The sequence below is a fragment of the Panthera tigris genome, chromosome F2, assembly GCF_018350195.1.
Source record: "Panthera tigris isolate Pti1 chromosome F2, P.tigris_Pti1_mat1.1, whole genome shotgun sequence".
Lineage (NCBI taxonomy): Eukaryota > Metazoa > Chordata > Mammalia > Carnivora > Felidae > Panthera > Panthera tigris.
In genome coordinates, this window is record NC_056676.1 from 82,091,049 (window position 1) to 82,114,912 (window position 23,864).

A 23,864-nucleotide genomic window follows, 5' to 3' on the forward strand; every position below is an offset into this window, starting at 1 on the left:
GGGGACCGAGAAGGGCTGTGAGGAGCTCCTTGCCAGGGGAGGGTGTCAGCCTAGGTGCTGGCCAGTTTGGGGAGGTGAGGAGAGGCCACAAGTATGTGACCCACTGCCAGGTGTAGCCGCCGCCCCCACCCCACGCGGGGGCGGCGCCCTGCCGAGGGGCAGCGGACAGCTCAGCCTGGCCCCACGTGTCTGCTGGCCTCAGACCGGGGACACTGGACACCGGCCCCGCGAGCCCCGGCCCCGGGCGCGGCCCACCCCACCGCCGCACCGCGAGATGCCCTATTAAGGGCATGACGGCGGGGGCTCCGCCGGGCGCCGCAGCCCGCGGGTGTCGGGCGGGCCGGGCTCCGGCTGGGCGGCGATCGGACCGGCGGCCGCGGACAAGGGGTCAGAGGCCGGAGGACCCGCCGGGGCCCCGGCCGGACAGCAGGTCGCCCGCGGGGCGCGCGGGGCCCTACCTTTGTACTTCTCCCGCACCTCCTCGTAGGCCTGGATGAAGTCCAGCTCGTCGGGCGGCGGGCCGGGCGGCAGCCGGGCGGCCATCCCCGGGCGCGGGACGCGGCGGCGCAGAGCGGCCTCCAGCCCCGGCGGCCACTGTCCCCGCGGCCGCGCGCCGCTCAAAGGGGCGGCCCCGCCCCGCCCCCGCACCCAGGATGCCCCACGGGCGGGGCGGGGCCGGGCGAGGGGCCCTGGGGCCGGGGCCGCGCCGGGCAGGCTCGGGGCCGCGGGGCCACGCGCGTCCCGGGGCGCACGCCCCTCCCCGCCCCCGGCCGGGTCCCAGGCCCCGCGGCCCCTCCCCGCCGGCGACCTCACCTGGCCGCCCCCCCCCCCCCTGGCGCGCCGCTCCCCTCCGCCCTCCCGCCGCGAGGCTGAGGACTCGGTGTCTTCGAGGTAAAAAGAGCCCCCAGGACGAAACATGTAAGTATGAAAAGGCTGAAATAGGCGATTTGCGGAGGAAAGAAAACAAAACGTTTGGTAAAAACAGAAGACAAATTCTTTCCCGCCCCTGAAATGGGCACAGACCCGGTCGCCCCGGGGGACAACGGTCCGGGTGGGGCGCCCCTGGCAGTACTGCACCCCAGCCTTCAGGGCTGCTACCCCGTGACCAGAATCGGTCATGGAATCCGTCCTAGCACAAAGGTCGTGCGCGAGGGTCGCGCCCTGCGGCCCTGACCGCAGCACAGCTCCTGGCAGGGACTGCTGAAGTCCCCCCCTCCCCCAGGGCAGGGGCTGACCCCGAGGAAGGTCCAGGCCTGAGAAGGACATCCACGATTTGCTCTCCAGTGGGTAAAAATCCTTCAAATCCGTATGTGACGCTTGAAGCCTGGCGGGTCCTGCGCCCGCACCCACTGTCCTGGGGCATCTCCCTGACCTCTGGCCTGTGTCTCCACCCACAACCCCTCACGGCCCCCAGTCCCGTCCTTGCCCCACAGCTGGCCTTCCAGGCCTGTCCCCACCGGCCTTAGGGTGCCCTCCGGGCCTCCTGCAGGGGCCAGCCGTCCCGTCCAGGTGCCCTCATCATTCTGTCCGCAGAGAGGAAGGGGGTCAGAACTGCAGCCACTGTCGGGGAGACCCTCAGCTGGCTCCTCCCTCTCCCAGCACATCCTGCCTGATGGCTGCCAGCCCTGGGTCACCCACTCCCCAGCCGTCCGCCCCACACTCTCAGGGGCCTCGACTGGGCCTTTCCCACCCGCCTGCCCGAGCAGCAGCTGCTGGAGGGCGAGGCAGGACCCCGAATCCCCCCGGAGGGCTGCAACGCTAGCCAACCGGGCGGCCCCTCCTCTCCCGCTCCTGTGTGCTTCCACGCACCGCCAGCGGTAGCAGACCAAGGGGCCCGGAAGATGGCTCTGCCCGCAGGAGCCCAAGAAGGTGTCAGGGCATCCGGGCCCTGGCTCCTTGCGAGGCCAATGATGGCACCCCTGCCGCGGTCGCCACCTCAGGCCCCCTGCAGCTGACAAGAGGGTGCCAGCAGGTGGCGCTGTGCTGCCTGCGATCACCTGCCACAGACCGGGGCCCTCGGACCAGCTCGCCCTCTCTCAGCGCCCGCAGACAGCTTAGTCAAAAGCCAGGGTTAATGTCCGAATCGGACAGACGAGGCCGCTCGGCGTTACCTGCAATGCGGATGACTGCCCGCTCAGCAGGGTCCAAGACACTCCCATTGCCCCCGGAGCCACCTCCACCTCGCCGGGTCCTCTGCGTTTTCCCCAGGTTCCAGGGCAGTGTGTCCCCGGGGCTGGGCGAGCTGCTGCTGCCTCCGCTGGCATCCTCGGCCACTGCCCGCACCTCGTGGTCCTCGGCCGACATGGCCTCCTGGAGAGGGAGCGGGAGGGGTCACCCTCTGTGTTTAGGCGGATACCGCACACTAACCAGCCGCTCCGTTAACCTAGACATTGACCGCACCCTTTCCACCCTCACTCCCCTTGTCCCGCTTCACCCACATACTGACCACCCCCCTCACACCTCCTCGTCCCGCTTCACCTACATACTGACCGCCCCCCTCATCCCAGACATTGACAACTCTGCTCCCACCCACAACTGGCCTCCGTCCGACCAGCTCACCTCTGGGACACCCACACAAAGACACCCCTCCTCCAACACTGACCTCACTCCCTTGTCTCTCACCAGGACACGGGCACCTACACACTGTCACCCAGGGGCTCATCCCACCACTCAGACACTAGCGTCCACTGGCTCCCACCCGAACCGGGACGTCCCCTCTACACCTCCGATCAGCAGGCAAGCCGGACCATCAGGACCGCACTCCCTTCCCTCTGCCAGCCGTCAGGGAAGGACCCCGGCCCCGGCCCCTGGTCGCTGGCGCTGTGCCTCCAAGCTCCGAGCCTCAGCCTCCAGCACCCCCGTCGTCCTTCCCCGCCCCCAGCCCCGTGCAGTCCCACCTCGGTCTCCGCAGTGAAAGCCTATAAATATCTGGAGCCGCAGCGGCGTGGGCCGCAGGAGCCCGGCCTCCCCTCCGGCAGCCCGCCCAGCGCCTCATGCACGCCCGCACCGCCGGCTGCCGGAGCACACGCACACCCACGCGTGCCCGCGGCTCTGCTCCCGGTCCCCGGAGCGCTGGCGTGCGGGAGGTGAATGGGGCTCTGTCCCGGAGGGTGGAGTGCAGCGGGGGCACAATGTGGGCTCTGTGCCTCCGCCCTTGGGCTCGGGGCTGGGGAGGAGGCAGCGGGCACCGAGCTGGGGGCCACCCGCCCCGCCCCCCACAGGCTGCTCTCCGGCACCTCTGCCGCTCCCCCCACCCCACCCCGCCGACCCGGCACCCCGCTGCCGGCCGCGCCTCCCCGGCAGCCTTTCCTGCCCACACTCGGGGCACCGCCCGTCCAGTTCCGCAGTCTGGGGCGCGCAGAGGTGGTGTCGTCCCGAGGGAGGATGGGCCGCGACGCAGCCCCAGTTCCGCGACGCCTTGCTCCCGCAGAGCACCCCCCCCCCCAATCCCACCCCGCAGCTCCCGCACCCTGCGCGCCTCTCCATCCCGGCCCCGGTCCTACGTGCCTGGTGGCTCAGCTCGGCTAGGCTCGGCCGCCGCAGCCCGACTGCTGGGCCAGGAGAGCCGCGGAGGCTGTGCGGGCGGGGCGAGCCCGGAGCCCCGCCCCGGTCCCTGCCGAGCGCCGCCCGTGCGGTGGCAGCGCCCGAGCGCGCTCGGGGCCGGGGCCTCACCGAGGCTGGGACGCGCGTCCGGCTCGGAGGGCAGCGCCGGAGCAGCGCTCGCCCCTCCCGCCAGGCGCAGCCCTCCCCGTGCGTACTGGGCGGGCCGGTCGGCAAGGAGACGTTGTTGGAGAGCGTGCGTGACACTAAGGCGACGTGGGGTCGCAGGGGTGCGCGCCGGGTCGCGCCTTGGCCCGTCGCCCAGGGCCGCCTCGAAGGAGCCACGGACGCTGCCCCTCGGCCCTCGCCTCCAGCCGCGCCGAGGTCCCTCGCCCCTCAAGCGGGGGGCGGGGGTGACCGGGAGCTCCCGAAGGCCCCGCCGCCTGGTTTCACAAACACGTTTATTCAAACAACGGAGTTGCGTTCGGGCTAGGTCGGGCCGGGGTGGGCGGTGTCGAGCTGGCCCACCCTCCTCCCGGGCTCTGCTGACCCCTGGCGGCTGGGCCGGCCCCAAGCGGGGACACAGCCCTGGCCCTCCGTGCCGGCACCCACCTGTCCACGCACAGCAGCCGGAGGCAGGGGCGCCCCCAGGGGCAGCGGAGGCAGCCGAGAGGCCAGCAGGGCTGTGCGCCGCGGGGAGCCGGGCGCCAGGGACTGCTGGGCCGAGCGAGGACCGGGTCTAGGGTTAGGTGGCTGGAGAGTGGCCCAAGAGCCCAGACGGGTCCCCTGGGGGAGCCTGGTGTGAAAGGTGACCAAGATCCCGGGCCGGTGGAGGCAGCCCAGGAGCAAGTGCCAGGGGCCCGCAGAGGGGGCACCCGCAGGCCTCAACGGCCTGTCGTCACCTGCCAGCACCAGTGCCCGAATACCACCTTGTGGCCGTCAGCGTTGGGGGGCCAGTAGCCGTCCTGAAGCGACAGGGAGGGGCACCCTGCTCCCCTGCCCAAAGAGCGTGCCTGTGAGAGGAGGGGGGGACAGCTGAGGGCCAGGGTCGCCAGGCATCAGCAGGGCCCGCGTCCCCGCTGCCCGGTCTCACCGTTGAGGCTGCAGTAGCTACAGCCTGAGCACAGATGTCAGCTCAAGGACTGCCCACGCCATGTGACAGGTACAGGACCTGCTCAACCGGCCGCCTCTCACAGACCGCCGCAGCGGGTGCCACACACGCTCCACCTGCTGGGAAGCCAGTCAGGGCCAGGCTCTCCGGAGAGCCTCCTGCCCTACGTGCTGGGCCACCGCAACAAAAGTTGAGAAATCAAGAGCCTTCTCTTGGTGGAGCCAGGGTCTAGGGAGACCTATCATGCTGTGTCCAGCTGCGGAGGCCAGGCAGACATTGGCTGCCCGGGTGGGGCCCCGAGGCCTGCGGGTGGGCAAACCCAAGCACCCACCAGAACTCCCCGCATCCAGCACCCGCATCCAGGCCCCCTGCAGAGAAAAGCTAGGCTAGGCGCCCACTGCTCACAGGATTTCCCTTGAAACACCGAGGCCTGTCCTGGACCCCTCGGCACTGGGAAGACCGCTGTCCGCCGTGGGGGGCCAGTTCAGGGGCCCAGACAGAGCTTCTGAAGAAATTCTGACTCACCTCTTCAGGGGGGTGCAAAGGAATATCACATCCGTGAAATAAGACTGACTTCTGTGAAAAGGAAATAGTCTGAAAACATGGAGAATGGAACGTCTGAGTTGAGTCCAGGGGGGAGACCGGGTGACCAGATCAGGAGGTGGAGTCAGGGGGCGTGACTCGGAGCCAGCGGTGGGGGCCCCGTGGGGACAGGGCGGCCCGCACAGGGGTCTAAGGCCTGCACAACCGGGCCTCTGCGAGAAAACGGGGCACAGGTGGCGGCCAGCAAGTGAGGGCATGCGGGGAGGAGTTTCCCTATGCTGAAGGCGGCGTCTGCCGATGGAGAGGATCCACGAAGGGCCGAGAAAGACACATCCCCGGCACCTACCTGCTGGGGAACCTTCAACTTTTTTTTTTTTTTTTTTGCAAGTCACACTTTGTCTTTTTTTTTTATGTTTATTTATTTTAGAGAGAGACAGAGTGCTAGTGGGGGAGGGGCAGAGAGAGAGAGAGAGAGAGAGAGAATCCGAAGGAGGCTCCAGGATCTGAGCTGTCAACACAGAGCCCGACGCGGGGCTCGATCTCACGAACCGTGAGATCATGACCTGAGCCAAAGTCGGACGCTTAACCGACTGAGTCACCCAGGCGCCCTGACTTTCAAAGCAAAAGAAAATTTCGCCAGTCTCCAGACACACACACACCCAAAGTCTACATGCAAACGGGACAAAAATCTTGGGAAAAAATCCACATGCTCGTCACAAAACTGCTTGATGCTAAGAGACCACAAGTGGATTTTTATTTAGCTTTCCAAACGACAAACTGTTTAAGAGCAAAGAAAAAGAGTGCTGTCTTTCAAAGATCTGAGGGAAAACACACTTTGGCCCTGAATGCCGTAGCCAGCGACGCTACAGACGGTGGGAGGAAACAAGCAGTTTTGGGTACACGAGAACTCGCGGCACATACTCAGCTTCACAGGAAGGTCTCGAACACCTGGCAACTGTCATTGGGGGGGGGGGAGTTATTCCAATATCAACTGATAGATGCAAATGACCTGTAATGGTAAAAGGCAAAATAGATTTAAGAGCCCAGGATATTTACTACCCACCCAAGGAGTTACCTCTACTAAGCAGGTGAAGAATCTGCAGGAAGGGAACAAGGGGGTGCCAGGCACCACCCAGCAGCCGAGCACAACCCAGAAAACAGGAAGAAAGTAAAAAAAAAAAAAAAAAAAAAAAGTGCCACGAGTCCTTGAGCCCTAGAGTATTCTTTCGTGCAACACAGCTGTAACAACTAGGATTTCAGTTCCCTGTTGCCTCTGCGGTTTAACGGTGAGTATTTTTTCATTATCGCTGTATGTCCATCACCGTACGGCCCAAACACGGAGCCTCGTGATAGCTGTAGACAGAAGATGACGTCGGTCGGCCTTGGTGACATGATGAAAGTAACGTACCTGACCAGATTGTGATGGCAGAGGCAAGGGGAGGCCCAGGAGGGGAAGGAAGCCCACTGTCCTCGTCCTCCGTGGAGGAAGTTCGAGTGTGCCGTGTAAAGTCACAGAGGCGCTCCCTGGCGGAGTCATGTGCGTGTGAGGAACTGAGCCCACAGAGGAGTAAGGGGTGAGGGCAGCGGGGCCTCCGCTTTTAGAGTGCTAAGTCCAGACCTGGCGGGAAAGCACTTCCCCCAGTTACAGTGCTCACCTGCAGGAGAGCGGTGGGGCCGGCGGTGGCGCGTGTCTGGGCCAGGTCGGGGGAAGGCCACAGCTTTGTGCCTCAGCGACGAGCCGGGCTCCACAGTCCCCTCCCGCGTGCCTGTCTGCGGGCCGTGAGCGCTCGCCCTGCCCTCCTTCCTAAGTGGCCAGCTCATCTTCAGACCTGCCCTCACCTTGCGGCCGCCCTTCGTCCTGCTGCTTGTCAGCTCGGGGTGCTGGTTCCCCACCGGTGGCTCCCGGTCTTTGAGGCACACCCATGCTCAGAGTTTCCACATCTAGGCAAGTAAAAATACTGCAGCGAGCCCTGTTTTTGCTGGGGCAGACGCTGTGGCAGGCAGAAGATCCCAGAACGGCACCGGGCACGTTGTCTGTGAAACGAGCAATCCTCACGGTAGCCGCGAGATGGCGTCACCACCCCATGCTTCAGACCAGGAACCCGGCTGGGAGAGGCCTGCCGGAATCGGCAAAATGGGTCCCCGGGCTCAGGCCTGTCAGATCCTGCCCCACCCCCCCCAGACTGTGAAAACCTTCTGGACAGGAACCAGGGCTCGGGAGCCCCATGCTGCCTCGTCCCCCAACCCCGACACAGGCAAGAGTGTCAGCCCGCAGGCTTTGCCAGGCTAAAGTGGTGGCCACGACCCAGGAGGTCACGAGGCCGGCCAGACGGAGCGTGGACCTGACCAGTCGATGCGCACCCTGCCATGAGCAGCATCCAGGGGGTCAGGGAAGACACTCCAGCCCGTCCAAGGGCCCCTTCAGCCTCTGCTGTGGCGCTGACGCCCGGAGAGGAAGGGGTTCCGGGCCACGGCTAGAGCACTGGACCCTGATGGCCGGCCCACCCCACCCTCCCCCATCCGGGGCACAGCCTCACGGCGGGGGGGGCACGAAGCTGCCAAGAGGAAGGCCAAACCCTGACTGCAGGCCAGCCCGCGGCGCCGTGTCCCAATACCATGGAGGACGGCGCGGTCACCGTCAAGGGCAGTACTCACACCACGGCACCGCTCCAGACGGGGTCTAGCTCTGCAGGCGACATGCCCCCCAGGACCCCGCCATCTCCTCCCGGAGGCATACCTCTAACGCCCCTAGTGCTCCCTCCGGCTTACCCCCATCCTGCTCAAAGGCCACACGCGCCACCAGCCAGGCCTGGCCACCAGTGCCCCCCACCTGGGAGCCCATCTTCTGCCTCCAACACAGGGGATCCAGCAAGGAGAGGGCCAGGGCTCACTGCGGCACACAGCGTCCTCCTGCTGGGCCGCCCGGCCTTGAAGCTCCAGGGACCGCTCGCGGCCAGCACGTCTCCGCTTGCAGCCGCCCAGGCCCCTCCCGGCCCTGGGTGCAGACTCCCCCTCAGGCTTCTCTGTCCCCGGCTCTGGAGGCGGCCAGCCCTCCCCATCGGGGTCCTCCAGGGTGGCCGTCGGCCCTCGGACCTCCTCTGGGTCAGTGGCCAAGCCCAGCCAGGGTGCGGCTGCAGGAAAGGATAATTCAAGTGAAAGGTGGAGAGAACGTTACGGGCGCAGGGCCACAAAATGGGTGCGGGTGTAGGGCAAGGTGGATGGTGAGGTCAACAAAGGGCCGTGGGATGTGCTGGGGTCCCCAGTGTCATGCTCCCCCAGTCACTGCCTGTACTGTCTGGGGCCACAGGGTGTGGGAGTGGCCAGAGAGGGCCTGGAAACTGGGTCCACCTTTCAGGAGGGAATGTCAGGGCCCAAAGGCACCCACCCCGCCCAGGCCCCTGAGCAAGAGTGGGGGAGACACCTGGGGCTGTGATGAGGGACAGGGGAGGGGCAGGGTGGCCTCCGTCTCTACCTCTTCAGGGTCTGTGTCCAGGGCAGCCCTGGCCAGATGCTCTGTCCCAAAGACACATTGGAACTGAGCCTCCGGCCTGGAAGCGCTGATCTGGGTCTGGGCCACCCAGGAGCCTGGCCCTGCTCTGGGCCTTCAGGCTCAGCACGTGACAGACAATGCCCCCTAGCGGACTTTGCAGAAACTACTCCGCCACCTGGCATGGGGCTAGGGCTCCCCAGAGCTGTAGGACCATGGTAGGAGGGGAGCGGTTTGCAGGCTCAGGGCACCAGAAAGGTATCCACAGCCTCCAGTGGGAGGAGAGCCAAAGGCGAGGAATGCTCCTGGGACACTCACCCAAAAGCCCATCAGATCTGGTCCTCCCACCGGGAAGACAGCAACATGTCCCAGGTCGGCAAGAAGGTCCTCGTGGTCAAGTTGTATGAAAGGCATCGTTCCTGGCTCCAGGGACAGCGCCATACCCACCGGGTGGCCCCGCAGTGGCCCCGCAGGCCCCAGGCTCACCCACCCCACATGCTCCAGAGACCCTGGGGCAATCTCCATGGGGCCCGCTGGGCCTGGAGACCCCACAGACCCCGGGCTCATCAGCCCTGCCTCCTCTGAAGAGCCCACTGGCCCCAGGCTCACCAGCCCCCATGTCCCAGTGACCCCACGAGCCCTAAGCTGACTGGCCCAGCCTTTCCAAGAGACCCTATAGGACCTGTCTGCAGAAAGGCTCCTTCCTACCTGTGCTGGTGCCTCCTCAGAGCCCAGGGTCACCGTCCCTGCACCCTTCAGTGCCCTTGCTGGCCCTCCAGCCTCCAGGACAGCATGCTCAGTGGCCCCAGGCTCCAACTCGACCGGGCAGTCCCCTCCACTGGTGTCCTTGGCAAAATTCTCAGGCTCATGGGGGAGGAGGCTCAGCTCTGATTCTTGCAGCCGGTGGTCCTGGTGTAGAACCGCTTGTGCCACTTGGGGGAAAGGCGAGGACAGAGGGCCATCGCAGTGTGAGGGATAGGGAGGGGTAGGCCACTCAGTCTACCTAGCCCCACTCCCCCTGCCAGTGCTGGAAGGAGACAGTGGTGTCCAGGAGCCCAGGCTGGCTGTGAAGGCCCTCCAGGGGCCCCTGCCACCGCAACACACACTTTCCAGGTACAGCTCCAGCAGCAGCAGGAGTGGGGAGGATGCCCCCTCACACACACGCAGCTCAGGCCTGGGGCACCCAGGCCAGGGACAGACACCTCAGCCCCCTAAGGCCTGGGGCCGGGCCAGGGCCTGTTCCCCCAGGACGCGGACCTCTATGGGGGAGGGTGCAAGTCGGCTCAGAGCATCTCCCCAACAGGCACCCCCGCCCCAGTCCTGCCTCTCACCCCCACCCCCCCAGAAGGGCAGGGGCAGTTGGGCCAGGACCCGGTCTGGTCCGGGGCTGTCCAGGGCATGGCGGGAATGCTCTGGGTGCCCCGTGGCACGCAGCAGGGTCTGGCTCTGCGGCTCCAGGCGCTGGGGTGCACAGCAGAGGGCAAGGGAACACGGCGGCACCATGGAGCATGCGCCCCTCCTAGGCCCGACCCTCGCTGCATCCTCGCTGGGGCGGAGAGGGGCGTCGGGCCGGCAGCCCGCAGCCGGCAGAGGGCGCTCAGGCTGCCCCTTCCACCCGCCCCCTCACCTGCCGGCTCCTGAAAAGTGCCAACGCCCCCTCGGCCGGGTCTCCGCCAGCTCCGCACAGGGGTCCCCCCGTCCCCCACCCCCAGCATCGGCTTCTCTAAGCAGAGCACGAGCGCCTCGTCCGCGATATCAGGGGGCAGCCCGCGGAGCTCCGCTGCTACCCGCCACCCTTCCCCCCCACACAACCCCTTCCCTGTGACCACCCCACAGGGTGGGGGGACCCCACCCCCGTCCCCGCATCCCTGGGGCCCGACCGGCGGGAAGGGTAGTGGCGCCACAGTCCCACCCTGCCCCTTCCAGCCCCTTCCAGGACCCTGGGCAGCATTGTCTGACGTGCCCCCGCCCCCTATCACGTCGTGTGTTTGAAGCGGGGATCTCACGCTCCCCAGCCCCCGAGCTGCCCCAGCCCCTGCCTTCAGACGGGACTCCTGGGTCTGCTCTGCAGGCAGAAGGCCTGGGGCAGGAAAACAAAAGTGAAACTGCAGGAGAGAAGGGAGAGGGGGCTGGGGACCACCTCCCAGGTGTTTCTCTTCCTCCAGGCAGGCCCCTCCTGTAGGACCCTTCCCCCCAGCTCCTGTGCCTGCAAAGAGCCCCTGGCTGACCGGGAGGTGGGGCCAGGTCTGACCCCTCAGCTCAGCCCACTAGCCCCGTCTGTCCCAACGCAGCTCACAGGCTGGTGGGGCGTGGGGAGTGGCCCCTGGGGGTCCTCTACTCCCACTGGCCTCTCCCTGTGAACCTCAAAATGGCCAATCGCTCTCCCTACTCAGTGCCACCGGGGGTCTTGAGTCATTGCCTCCCACTCAGGGACCTCAAGCTCGGTGTCACTTTCCCCTTGGGTGGCCAGGCCTGCTCCTGGCTGAGCCTGGCTGGCACCTCTCTCCAGAAATCTTCGCAGACCCCACTGCTCGGCCCTCACACCTAGCAGGTGACTAGGCCTCACGCCTCAGGAGCGAAGGCGAGCGGCTCCTGTCCTCGGCCTGCAAGTCCTCTGCCCCTCCCAGCACAGCCACGCTCTGCGTCCTCTGCTCGCCTTCCTGTGGCTCTCCCGTCTGTGCACCCACCGGTCCTCCCATCCGACTCCATCACTGCCCTCGTCGTCATCCTGGCTAACCTAGAAGGGGCAGGCACTTTGCTGACACGGCTGGCTGCAGGGGAAATGGAGGGACAGACAGGGCCCAAGGCAGGGCCGGGCCTCACCCAGGCCGCACCCTTAGATCCACACCCACTCTTGCCCCCACCCCCACCCCCGGCCCATCTGCTTTCGGCCTCTCAGAGTCGTTCCTCTGACTGCTCTCCATCTCCTACCTCCCGTCTACCCCTCAGCACCTGCTACTCCCCCAGGGGGCTGAGGACCTGCCCAGCCTGCACCTCAAGTTGCACACCGAGCGTCCCTGGCCTGTGCCTCCATCGTCGCTTCCCCAGATCCCTGCCCTAACCTCTTAATCTCCCTCTGCCACTCCTGCACACCCCACTATCCATCCCCGACAGAGAGGGCAGGGTGAGCCTCGTAAAGCGGTACAACAGCTGCCACAGCTTGAGTCACTCGCAGTAAAAGCCAAAGTCCAGGCTCTGCCTGACCAGGCCCCAGTGCCCTCTCTGTCCCCATCCCCCATCCTCTTCTTCCAAGGCAGCAGATCACTCCTACCTCAACACCCATGCACAGGCCCTACCCTCTGTCTGCATGGGCCTCTCCCACCCGACCCCCACCCCCATGACTCCCCTACCCTACCCTTATTGTTAGATTTAACCTGAACCTAAAGTCTCTAAGGACCTCTGACTTGCGTAGGCCCCATCCAAGGCCCTGACGTCAACTTCATATTTGTCATTTTTTAATTCTTTTTCTCAGATTGGGCCCCTCAAATTGTAGGAGCTTCTGGTTCTACAGAACCTGAACCTATCCCTGCCTGCTCTATATTTTTTCTTCTCGTAGAACTCATCACCTCCTAACGTACCACGTAACCTACCTAGTATACGAGTCCCTGACGAAGAGGGTCTGCCACTGGCAGCAACGTACTGGGGTAGCTCAGATCATTACGCTTTCAGGAATTCTTGTGAACAAGCTGTTAAACCGGTGGTAGCTTGGAATCGACTGTGATGGGTGTGTTTGTAACATTAGCACGTGCAGAAGTTTGAGATCAGGGCTTCCCCTGCTAGCTGCGGGTCTCAAACTGAACCAACACACTATGCGTACAGGAGAGAACATCTTCCGGGCCGTTGCGGGTCTGGGAGAGGCCAACCGTGGCACAGGAAGGTCCCCAGGCACTGCTGCAGAAATTGTCCATGGCTGTGGCAGTCAGCACATCGTCAAGAGGACCGCTGAAGCTAAGGGAAGACGCTGACTTGGCCTCCAGTCCTGGCAATGAAGCAGGGCTAAGAATGCCACCTTTACAACCTAAAGACGTGATGAAGACAGGAAGGATAAAGGCCCAGGACCCCGCTGGAAATAGTACTCAATGGTTGCTAGAGAGGATGGAGCAGTTAAGCCATCAGGCCTCTGGGTTTGGGATAGACTCGGATGAAAGGGCAAGGGAAAAGAGAAAGCGATGTTTTACGACCGAGGAGGCATAGAGAGTCCTTGGCAGACTCTGCATATGCCAGATTTAGGAAGCCATTTCCCAACTCCCTGAGCCGAATCGGCCAGACCAGGCCTTTGTCTGTAGGGTCTCAGCCCTCACGGCCCAAGCCTACCCTTAGGCGGGACGCAGGGCGCAGGCCTGGGGCCCGGAAAGGAGCCAGTGAGGCGGCCACAGTGGGTAGGATCCAACCGGGAAAAGCCCGGCCCTCCCTGCAGAGCGCCGCCCGCAGCCGGGTTCCACCGCCCCCAGGCCCCGCCCCGGCCTCAGGCCCCGCCCTGTCGCGAGGCCCCGAAGCACCTCCCGAGCCGCAGGCCCCGCCCCGCGCGCCCGGCCCCGCCCCGTCACAAAGCCCGGCGATCTTCCAAGCCGCAGGCCCCGCCCCGTCACAAGGCCCCGCAGCGTCTCCGGGCCGCAGGCTCCGCCCCGCACCCTCGGCCCCACCCCCGGCCCCGCCCCGTCACAAGGCCCCGCAGCGTCTCCCGAGTCGCAGGCGCAGGCCCAGCCGAGCCGGCCGCCGAGCGGGTGCTGGTGTGGGTGCGGGCGCAGCCGCCATCGACCGCGCGGTCGCGCACCGGACACCGTGCGCACCGTTCCGGAGGCGCCCCGCGAGTGGTGAGTCCCTGGCCCGAGCGCGGCAGCGTGGCTACCCTCTCGGCCGCCGGGCCGGCCGCCCCCGCGCGGGCCCTGCGCAGCCGAGCGGCGCCGCCGAGGGTCAGTCGGTAGGTCCCGCCGGGGCGCACGGCCCGCTCGGGCCGGGCGCGGCGGCGGCGGCGGCGGCGGGCGGCAGGGGGCGGGGGCGGCAGCGACGGGACCCCGCGTCCCGAGCGCACCCCCACCCCCGACCGGGCCGCCGGGCCCACCCGCCCTGGGTGCGGGCTCCGAGGCCGCCGCCCCCACCCGCCTCGCCGTCTCGCCTGCTTTGTTCCCCCGCACGCCCTCTGGTCGCTTCCATCCCCCACACACCCCCGCACCCCGCTGTTCCTGGCGTACCCTCCTGGCAGGCACCCCGGCAAGCGGATCCGGGCCTGCTGCCCCCACCTGGGGAGCGAGGGACGGTCGGGCCTGCCTTTGGACAAGGGTCAGGGCTCTCGCTGCTCACAGATGGCCTGGGGATTTCCTGGGATAGAAATAGCCGCCGGCTCTGGCCCCTTAAAGCTGCTTAAGGGGCGGGTTGCGAAGGGGAGGGTCCGGGCACACCCCCACACGTCCCTGACCGCGCCCCCAGCCCCGACCCGGGCTGAGCTCTGACCCAGGAGACGCGAGCAGCGGTGATAGACCTCCTCCAGTTGCTTCTAAGAAACAACCGAAGCCAAAAATCCCGAAGCTGACGAAGTCATCATTTTATCTGTCCCCTCCTCCACTTTTGGGGTCGTCTCAGAGCGGCCCCTTGTGAGGCCCCGCGCCCAGCTGCCCAGTCCCCACTGGCTCTCCAGATCCTTCTGCTCAGGCTGGGCTGCCAGTGCCCCTGGGGGCAAAAGTCATGAGTGCCCCCCTTTGTGTCCTGGTTCCCTGCAGCAGGTGGGGCGGGGCGGCGGTGGCTGGTTCCGGGGACTTGTCACCGCAGGGCTGACTTCTCTCTCTCTCCTCTAGGGGGAGACCACAGAACCTGAGGCCATGCCCCATGAAAAGAGTTTCTTGGTGTCTGGGGACAGCTATCCTCCCCCCAATCCTGGATATCCTGGGGGACCCCAGCCCTCCATGCCTCCCTACCCGGGGGCCCCTTACCCACAGCCCCCTTTCCAGCCTTCCCCGTATGGCCAGCCAGGGTATCCCCAGGGCCCCAGCCCCTACCCTCAAGGGGGCTACCCTCAGGGCCCCTACCCCCAAGGAGGCTACCCTCAGGGCCCCTACCCTCAAGGGGGCTACCCGCAGGGGCCATATCCGCAGAGCCCCTTTCCCCCCAACCCCTACGGACAACCACAGGCCTTCCCGGCACAGGACCCTGGCTGTGAGTAGTGGGGCGGAAGCAGGGGGGAGGCAGGGGCTCTAGGTGCCCTCCAGTGGCACTGACCCAGCCCATCCTGGTCCTCAGCACCTCAGCGTGGAAACTATCATGAAGAGGGTCCCCCGTCCTACTACGACAACCAGGACTTTCCTGCCACCAACTGGGATGACAAGAGCATCCGCCAGGCCTTCATCCGGAAGGTGGGCAGAAGAGGCCGGGGAGGGCGGGGGCCGCGCTGGGCGGGGCTCTGAGCTGGCTCCCTCCCCAGGTGTTCCTGGTGCTGACCCTGCAGCTGTCCGTGACGCTGTCCACTGTGGCCGTGTTCACCTTTGTCGGGGAGGTGAAGGGCTTCGTCCGGGAGAACGTGTGGACGTACTATGTGTCCTATGCAGTCTTCTTCGTCTCCCTCATCGTCCTCAGCTGCTGCGGAGACTTCCGGCGGAAGCACCCCTGGAACCTGGTTGCACTGGTAACCCCGCCCCTGCCCCGCCCCCACGTTCTGGGGGGGTGGGGCTCCCGCCACAGGAAGATGGGGGTGGGGGGCTGGAAGCGGCTCCCCAACCCAAGGCTCCCTCTCCCCACAGTCCATCCTGACCGTCAGCCTGTCCTACATGGTGGGGATGATCGCCAGCTTCTACAACACTGAGGCGGTCATCATGGCCGTGGGCATCACGACAACCGTCTGCTTCACGGTGGTCATCTTCTCCATGCAGGTGAGGGGCCCCCGAAGGCGGGGCTGCGGAGGGCCCAGAGGCCTCCCAGGGGCCCGGCACCCAGAGCCTCGCCCCCCACCCCACCCCGGCCCGCAGACCCGCTACTTCACCTCGTGCATGGGCGTCATGCATGGGCGTGCCCCCAGAGCCCCCCCCTCCCCCCTGCCCGCAGACGCTCTACGACTTCCCCTCGTGCATGGGCCGCGTGCATGGGCGTGCCCCCAGAGCCCCCTCTCCCCCCTGCCCGCAGACCCGCTACTTCACCTCGTGCATGGGCGTCGTGCATGGGCGTGCCCCCAGAGCCCCCTCTCCCCCCTGCCCGCAGACCCGCTACGACTTCACCTCGTGCATGGGTGTGCTCCTGGTGAGCATGGTGGTGCTGGTCATCTTTGCCATCCTCTGCATTTTCATCCGGAACCGCATCCTGGAGATCGTGTACGCCTCGCTGGGCGCCCTGCTCTTCACCTGCGTGAGTCGAGGCGGTGGGGGCCCTCCGGGAGGGGGGGCTGGGGGGGGTGCGCAGCGTGCCGGCCTGTCCCTCAACAGCACCCGTTGCCGTCGCCTGCAGTTCCTGGCAGTGGACACCCAGCTGCTGCTGGGGAACAAGCAGCTGTCCCTGAGCCCGGAGGAGTACGTGTTTGCCGCCCTGAACCTGTACACGGACATCATCAACATCTTCCTGTACATCCTCACCATCATCGGCCGCGCCAAGGAGTAGCCCGCGCCCGGGCCCCGCTCAGGTGGCCTGGATGGCCTGGACCCTGCCCCTGGTGTGGCAGTGCCATCATACCTCCCCTCTCTCTCTCTGGGCACCGCCTGGGAGTGAGGGGCCCCCCCTCCGACCCTCCTGTGTGTATACTGCAGATACTTCTGTCTGGACCCGCCGTGGCCAGCATGGCCCCTTCTAGCCCTCCGGCCCGCCACAGGGCAGCGGGGCCAGGTCTCCATGCCTCCTCCTGCCCACTCACTGTTGCATGAGCCCTGTCTGCCAGCCCACCCCAGGGTCTGGGGGCGACACCAGGTCCCAGGGGAGAGGGGTGAAGCCAGGAGGTGCGGGTGCACGTCTCCCCTCCGGTTCCAGCCCCCCCCCCCAATGCCTGGCATAGAGAACCCTCTCCCTCCCCTCCCCTCCCCCGCCCCGGAGCGCTGCCCTCTGGGGGCCTGAGGGCTGAGGATCTTGTCCCTGTGCTGAGCCCTGAGGGCAGAGAGATTGAGAGTATTTCAGGGGAGGAGGGCGCCTTCCTCTCGTCTTGCTGTCTTTAAAATTCCAATAAACGGGACCTTCTGCTCTCTGCCTTCCCGTCACTGGCACGGCCGCTTCTGTGGGTGGCAGAAGCTCTCAGCATCACCAGGTAGAGGGAGGAGCAGGTTGGCCTGCTGGGAGGGGAGGTCAAGGACAGAACAGCAGGTCAAGGACAGAACAGGCCTAAGACTCGGACGGGAAACCGGAGGCCTCTTGAGGTTAAGCATGGGGCCGGGGGATGGTGACTTTGCCCTGCCCTCCTGGGAACTGCACAACAGATGAAGGGCTTGCGAGACCCTTACCATCCTGCCCTGGGCCCGGGAGCAGCACAGGCCACTGACAGAGCAGGCCCATGGTGCCCCTCACAGTCCGGCTCTGCCAGGCCCCAGCGTGCCCACCAGTGCCTAGGCCTGCCTCAGTCAGAGGCCGTGCACCTCCCCATGCCGTCCCCGTGAGACACCTGCAGCCTGGAGCCCCTGGCAGAAAGCTGGACAAAGACTAGGGGCTTGGCCAGTGGGGTCCCTCGGCCTGCCTCTTGCACCTTCCTCTGGCCTTGCCTCAGTCCCAGCTTGTTCTGGATACCCCACCCCCACTCTTGCTCCCTCACTTCCGGGCCCTCACCCACCCTAGCTCCAGGCTGCGCATCCAGAGGCCAGCCAGCTGTCCCCGTCCTCACGCCCCAAAAGAGGGGCTCCTGCACGGCCCAGGGCCCAGCTCCCTCAGAGGAGCCCCCTGCCCTGAGATCACCACGGCCTTCCCCCTGCAGGGCCCTCCCATCCAGCCTGGCTTGAGAACCCTCTCCTGGGACCCCTCCGCCCGCCAGCCCCCCGCCCATTAACCCAATCCTTTAACCGGCCCAGCAGCCCAGCGTCTGTGAAGGGACTCCCGCACTGCAAGGTGTCTACAGGCACCTCGACTGGGGCCTGAACCGAGTACGTTCTCCCCGCCAACCTGCTGCTGTGTCGTCGTTGCCAATGGTCTCCACCCCGGCCACCCAGGCCAGAGCCACAGCTGCCCTCTGTCCTCTCCCTACTCACCTTCCCCTGCCAGGGAAGGCCTCCCCATGGAGGTGTTACCTGTGGGCTCACATCCACCAGCCCTCTGCCGGCCAGGTGTATTTCCAAAACCCCGATCGTACACCTGCCTGCTTGAAACCCTCTGATGGTCGCCAGTGGGATGAAGTGCCCCTCCTTGCCCAGCACACAGGCCCTGCCATCTGCCCGCTGGCTGCCCAGCTGGCCTCCCCCGTCCCCTCGCCGCTCAACCCCCAGGCCTGACCTTGCACAGCCTAAGCCCCAGGCAGGCCCCGCTTCCCCGGGGCAAGGCTGTGCACCACGGGGCCCCTCCTGGAGTCCACGGTGGCTTCGTGTGACACCGTGCTCCTCCGTCACTCTGCCAGGCAGGCAGCACGGCTCCCCTCTGTCGCCTCCCCTCGGCTGCAGGCTCCTTGAGCAGGTGCCCCGCCCTACCCGGGCCTCTAAGCATGCAGGAACCCTCTCAGTGCTCGCTCACAGACCCATCAGGGATTCGTGCCCAGGAAGAAACACAGGGTGCTCACGTGGTGAAGGAGAATATCGGTTGAGGTGAACGAAAGTCCGGAATAAGGGCCAAGCGTAACATTCAGGGACAGTGTTTTCTCAAGGAGCTGGAGGAGCACACGCCCGGCTCCCCCAGGACGGCCAGGGTTTGGAGGTGCGGGGCAGGGGCCGGACGAGGGCCAGCAGCAAGTCCCTGCTTCCTTACGCCCTCCCCACGTCACCCAGAAGGGCCAACCCCCCTCATAGGTCCTTTCTAGCACCACTCCTGTGACCCCGCGGCTCCCTGGGGTCTGAGGTCCCCTCGCCGCACTGAGCCATAAGCTGGGCCTGTGCACGTGCAGCCGTGTCCAGTGAGCTTCCACCCAAGGGCACGGTCATGGCCAACTATACTAAGGCCAAAGAAGGCTAATTTATTCTCCAACCGAAATGTCTATTTACGCAGGTCAGCGTTAAATCCATTCTCGTTCCAGAGATGAACGGACACAAAGTGCGCACCTCCATCACGCTCCTCGCCGAGCAACACGGCCAGTGGCCGTGCAGAGCCTCGCGGAGAGGCCGGCATAGGACCCCAGCTCTCTAACGCCCGGGGCCAGCACCCGGTGCAGGCCCAGGCACGGCACAGGCGTCAGCCTTAGGATGAATGCATGAACTTTACGTGGCGCTGGCTGCCCCAGGACCAGGGACGGAGACGGACTTGGCTTTCAGGACTTTGGCTCAGCTGCAGCGTCAGTGGGAAGGCTTTTCAGGAGGGCGGACGGCAAAACTGAAAGCCCGGGAGAGCGCACTGAGGCACATCTGGGACGGCCGCATGGAAGAAAGGGGGGAGCGTGCAGAGTCACGGGGGGTCAGGGCCAGGTGCGGACAACCGAGGAAAGGAGGCTCCGGAGTCTGGAGTCTACCCTGCGGGCAGCGAGGAAGCACTTCCTCCAGTGAAGGGGCCGGCAGCGGTTTGAGTGGAGGCAGGACGATGAGTGCGGGCCCGCGGGGAAGGCGCAGGGCGGGGGCGGAGGAGGCACTGAGGGGAGGCCCGGCCGAGAAGCTTGGCCTCTTCCGCCTGCAAAACATTCTGTCTCTTGACTGTTTTCGCTCGGTCTCAGGCGTGTGGGGCCCTGGAGACCTTCTAGCGTGTCCAAAATGCAGATCCCTCTCCCTACAACTTCTCAGCTCCCGTCTGCAGCACTGAAGGCGCCTCTTCCCCCAGGGGTCTTCACCCCTCCGACCCACTTTGCGACACCATCCACATCCTCCGAAATGGCAACCTCCACGCCCTTAGGTTCTCGTGTGGCAATGCCTCCTTCCAGTCTGTGCCCTCTGTGCTCCTTCATCCCGCCCTGGCCTGCGTTCCTGTGGCCCGGCCAGCTCCCGGTCCGGGGAGGACTCTAGCATGGGCTCAAAATCCTCTCCACCCTGGGGCGTCTGGGTGGCTCAGTCGGTTACGTGTCCGACTTTGGCTCAGGTCATGATCTCGTGGTTCGTGGGTTCGAGCCCTGCATCGGGCTCTGTGCTGGCAGCTCGGAGCCTGGAGCCTGCTTCGGATTCTGTCTCTCTCTCTCTCTCTCATAAATAAACATTAAAAAAAAATTAAAAAAAATCCTCTCTACCCCCATTGCTGTCAGGACCCTGTGGCATTTCTCCTATCTCCACCCTTCTCCCGAGTCGAGGCCACAACCCCGCCCGTCTTTAGCACTGCAGACCGTGATAAGCCCCCTTACATGCCTTCAAGGGACTTCCAGTCCAGATCTGGGGTCTCAACTCCCACTCTTAACACACAGGACTACTGGATAAAATACTTTTATAGTTTTAAGTACACATTGCTGAACAGCAATGCAAGAAACAAATGTGAGGAGAGACCACCTCAGCTGTGAGGGAAGAGTTACAGCCACGGGACTTGGAGAGGTCGTGCTAAAAAAAATAAGACTTAGCATCCAGGACCCACGAGGGAAAGAGGCTTGGTGAGACCCCAGGCTTTTGACTGAAAGCCTGGAGGGTTCCAGCTGGGGGACTAAAGCACAGACCCTTAACCAGAACCACACCCAGGCTGGATTCAGCTCTGTCCCTAGTGGTTGAAAGTAATCAGCTCCATTCTGTCTGCCTGGTAAGGAGATGACATCATCCGGAGCCTCTACAGGGTTTTTTTTTTTTTGTTTTTTTTTTTAACACACAAAGGCTGTCATTTAATTAAAAATTACTAGGCGTTTCAAAAGACCACATGACTATTTTTCCAAGAGGAAAAATAAGATACAGGAATAGACCTGGGGGTGACTCAAAGATTGGAGGTAGCAAAAAAAGGGGAGCTTTAAAATAAAGATGATTAATACGTTAAGAAAAATTGGAGGGGGCAGTAGAGAAACATGGATGAGAATATGGAGAATTCCCCGAGAGAGTTGGAATCTATGCAAAGAATCAAACTGAATGGAGGACTACAATTAGGTGAAACTAAAAATTCAACAGCTGCATTTAAGAACAGATTAGACAAGTCAGAAGAAAGGATTACTGAGCCCAGAGGTCAATAGAAGACATCCCAACTCACAAAGAGAGAGAAGGGACGGCCAGAGAAAACGTAGACATGTGCTTCCGGTATGGGGCAGGAGGCTGCAAGGTAGGTGCGGTTCTGGAAGGAAAAGAGAGAGCGGAAGAGGGGCGTCTGAAGAGATAATGCCTGAAAAACTTCCAAAACCAGTAATCCATCAACCTGCAATCTACCAAAACTGACACAAAAGCGTTATGCTGACCTCGTAAAGTTCCCCAGGTTTTGTTATGAGCCCATGATCATGCGCTGAAATGCGTCTTTCCAAAACTCACACGTTGAAGTCTAAGCCCGAGCGCTCGCTGTGTGTTCTTGTCTGGAAATTCCGTCACAGCAGGTGTAATGAGTTAGGACAAGGTCACACCGGAGTAAGGTGGGCCCCTAATCCAGTGTGTTTGCCGCCCTTATGAAAAGGGGAAACTTGGGCACAGGTGCCTTCTCCTTCTCTGGCCCCTGCCTGAGAGGAGCTGTCACGGTGTCTGCCCATCTGCCACAAGTGACAGCGGGACTGCCCCAGCTTCCTGACTGGGAGACACAGGCAGACGCTCAGTGCCGAACCCCAGAATCTGAAGGCCGAAACCCCTTGTGCTACAGGACTGTGAGCGTGGGGCCAGGGCCGATGGCCAAGGTGTCCTGGTGCTCGGGAGGCAGAGATCTAGCCAGCGGGGCCGTCCACCTCTCGCGTGCAGCCCACTGTCACAAGAATCCCGGGCCACCTCAGCAGCGGCTGGCACACAATCTACAAGTGTCACTCTGATTTGTGGTGGATGCCACCCCAGGGCCACCGCCACCCCAGAGCCGTCTCCACTCTGTGCAGCCAGAGGCCTGTGATGGTAAAGAGTTCCTGGCACCCCTACCCAAAACGATAAAGATGTCAGGTGACTTTTCTCAAAAACAAAAACAAAAACATCATACTGAAGGCTCTAGCAAGTACGATAAGGCAAGAAAAAAGGGCACGTTTATTCATTGCAGCATGACCATGTAAACAGGAAATCCTCTGAAATCTACCAACAAGACGACTAGAACCAACAAATGAGTTTGACGAGATCATAGTACACAAGGTCAACAATTAAAGTGTCACGCGGGGCTCCTGGGGGGCTCAGTCAGTGAAGCGTCTGACTCTTGATTTCGGCTGAGGTCAGGATCTCGCGGTTCGTGGGCTCTGTGCTGACAGTGTGGAGCCTGCTTGGGATTCTCTCTCTCCCTCTGTCTCTGCCTCTCTAAATCAATTAATTCAAAGTCATATACGTATTAGGACCACAAGTCAAGGGAGGCATGTGGCCTCCAGAACCAGCAAAGAGCAAGGAAACAAATTCTCCCGAGATCCTCTGAAAACAAACACGGTGCTACCTACACCTGGTTTTTAACCCATCGAGACTTATCAGACTTCTCGTCTACGGAACCGTAAGATAGTAAAGGTGTGTCGTATAAATAAATTCTCATATTGCTCAAAACATTATGTAATTGTTCACTGCTATGAACGTGAAATTTTAAAACTCTATATACGTACGTATTAACTATATATACATTTAAAAAAACCATCAAGTGCTTAGGGACTATGGCAGAGGCTCCCTAAGACCACGCTCAGGTTTGGTGATTCGCTAGGACTCACAGGACTTAGCGTCTACTCCAACTCACCATTAGGATTTATTAAAGAGAAGTAATACAAAGCAAAATCAGCAAGGAAAAGAACTCATGTGGCAAAATCTGAAGGAAATCAAGTGCAAGCTTTCAAGGGTCTCCTCCCTGTTCACAAGATGAACCCAATTCCTTGACCAAGGAGCTGTGATCACATGTGTGAAATGTTGTCGATCAAGGATGCTCACTGCAGACTCAGCGCCCAAGGTTTTTCTAGGGGCTGATCACATAGGCACCCTCTGCCCGTGTTCTGTAGCAACCCCCAGACTCTCAGAAGGAAACCAGACGCTCAGCAGAAGCCATGTCGTTTGAACGAACGGCTTAGGCAGAGTTCCTTCAGCCCATCAGTTCTGGGAATTGTGGGAATCCTCCTGAAATCAAGCTGCTAGATGAGAACCAAGGGCCAGCCTTGCAGAAAGACCTTTCTCAGGGGAGTGGTCTCAGGCCTTTTCTACACAGTAATACATTTAAAAAGATACGTGCAATCCACGTCCACTGAACACGACAAACATTTCTGAGAGGTATTTTTAACGACCTAAACAGAGAAATTTACATTCATAGATCAGAAGACTTAGGGTGTTAAAAGGTCAATTCTCTACAAATTGATATAGAAATCCAACACAATCAGGGGCGCCTGAGTGGCTCAGTCGGTTAAGCGTCCGACTTCAGCTCAGGTCACGATCTCGCGGTCCGCGAGTTCGAGCCCCGCGTCTGGCTCTGGGCTGATGGCTCGGAGCCTGGAGCTTGCTTCCGATTCTGTGTCTCCCTCTCTCTCTCTGCCCCTCCCCCGTTCATGCTGTGTCTCTCTCTGTCTCAAAAATAAATAAACTTTAAAAAAAAAGAAAAAAAAAAGAAATCCAACACAATCAAAATCCCAGGAGGTTTTATTGTAGAAATTGACAAACGTCTTAAGAGTTAAACGGAAATGCAAAAGATGCAGAAAAGTCAAAACAATTTTGAAAAAAGAACAAAGTTGGAGAAGCTATACCACCTGGTTTCGTGACTTACTGTGAAGTGACAATAATCATGAGGAGGACACGGGTGAGTGGAACAGAATAGAGGATCCAGAAAGAGACGTACACGTATTTTTTTAAACAAATGGTTCCATCTGATGGAACCAGCAGACGCCAGTAGGAAGGAATCTCAATCCTTACCTTACATCACACACAAAACTTAACTTGAAATGGATCGTAGACCCAAATATAAAAGCTAAATTTATATATTAAAAAAACCCTTCTAGATGAAAACACAGGTGAATCTCTTCACGACCCTAGAATAAGCAAATTTCTTAGATAAGACGCAAAAAGCATGAACCACTAAAAAAATCTTTGCTAAAAGCTTTTACTCTCCAAAAGACACTGCTGAGGAGGGGCACTG

General features: G+C 62.5%; 2 protein-coding genes across 3 annotated transcripts; one reads left to right on the forward strand and one right to left on the reverse strand.

Annotated features, from left to right (window-relative positions):
• Positions 1–1,298: 1,298 nt before the first annotated feature.
• On the reverse strand, positions 1,299–13,131 carry PARP10 (poly(ADP-ribose) polymerase family member 10). Its single transcript, XM_042972901.1, is given in 15 exon segments — positions 1,299–1,523; positions 1,659–1,847; positions 1,936–1,997; positions 2,112–2,310; positions 4,153–4,293; positions 4,443–4,599; positions 6,062–6,203; positions 7,034–7,228; positions 7,964–8,089; positions 8,092–8,359; positions 8,562–8,739; positions 8,741–8,886; positions 9,000–9,613; positions 10,309–11,418; positions 12,272–13,131. Coding segments are annotated over 14 exon segments (2,730 nt in total). The 5' UTR covers positions 10,397–11,418; positions 12,272–13,131.
• On the forward strand, positions 6,459–16,831 carry GRINA (glutamate ionotropic receptor NMDA type subunit associated protein 1). Of its 2 annotated transcripts, none has more exons than XM_042973079.1 (7): positions 6,459–6,480; positions 14,474–14,831; positions 14,916–15,028; positions 15,097–15,297; positions 15,413–15,541; positions 15,867–16,010; positions 16,110–16,831. In XM_042973079.1, the coding sequence occupies exons 2-7, from the start codon at positions 14,498–14,500 to the stop codon at positions 16,257–16,259; spliced, it is 1,071 nt and encodes a 356-aa protein (XP_042829013.1). In that variant the 5' UTR covers positions 6,459–6,480; positions 14,474–14,497; the 3' UTR covers positions 16,260–16,831. The 2 variants fall into 2 exon arrangements, with proteins under 2 accessions (XP_042829013.1, XP_042829012.1); XM_042973078.1 differs by lacking the exon at positions 6,459–6,480 and adding an exon at positions 13,337–13,495.
• Positions 16,832–23,864: the final 7,033 nt, after the last annotated feature.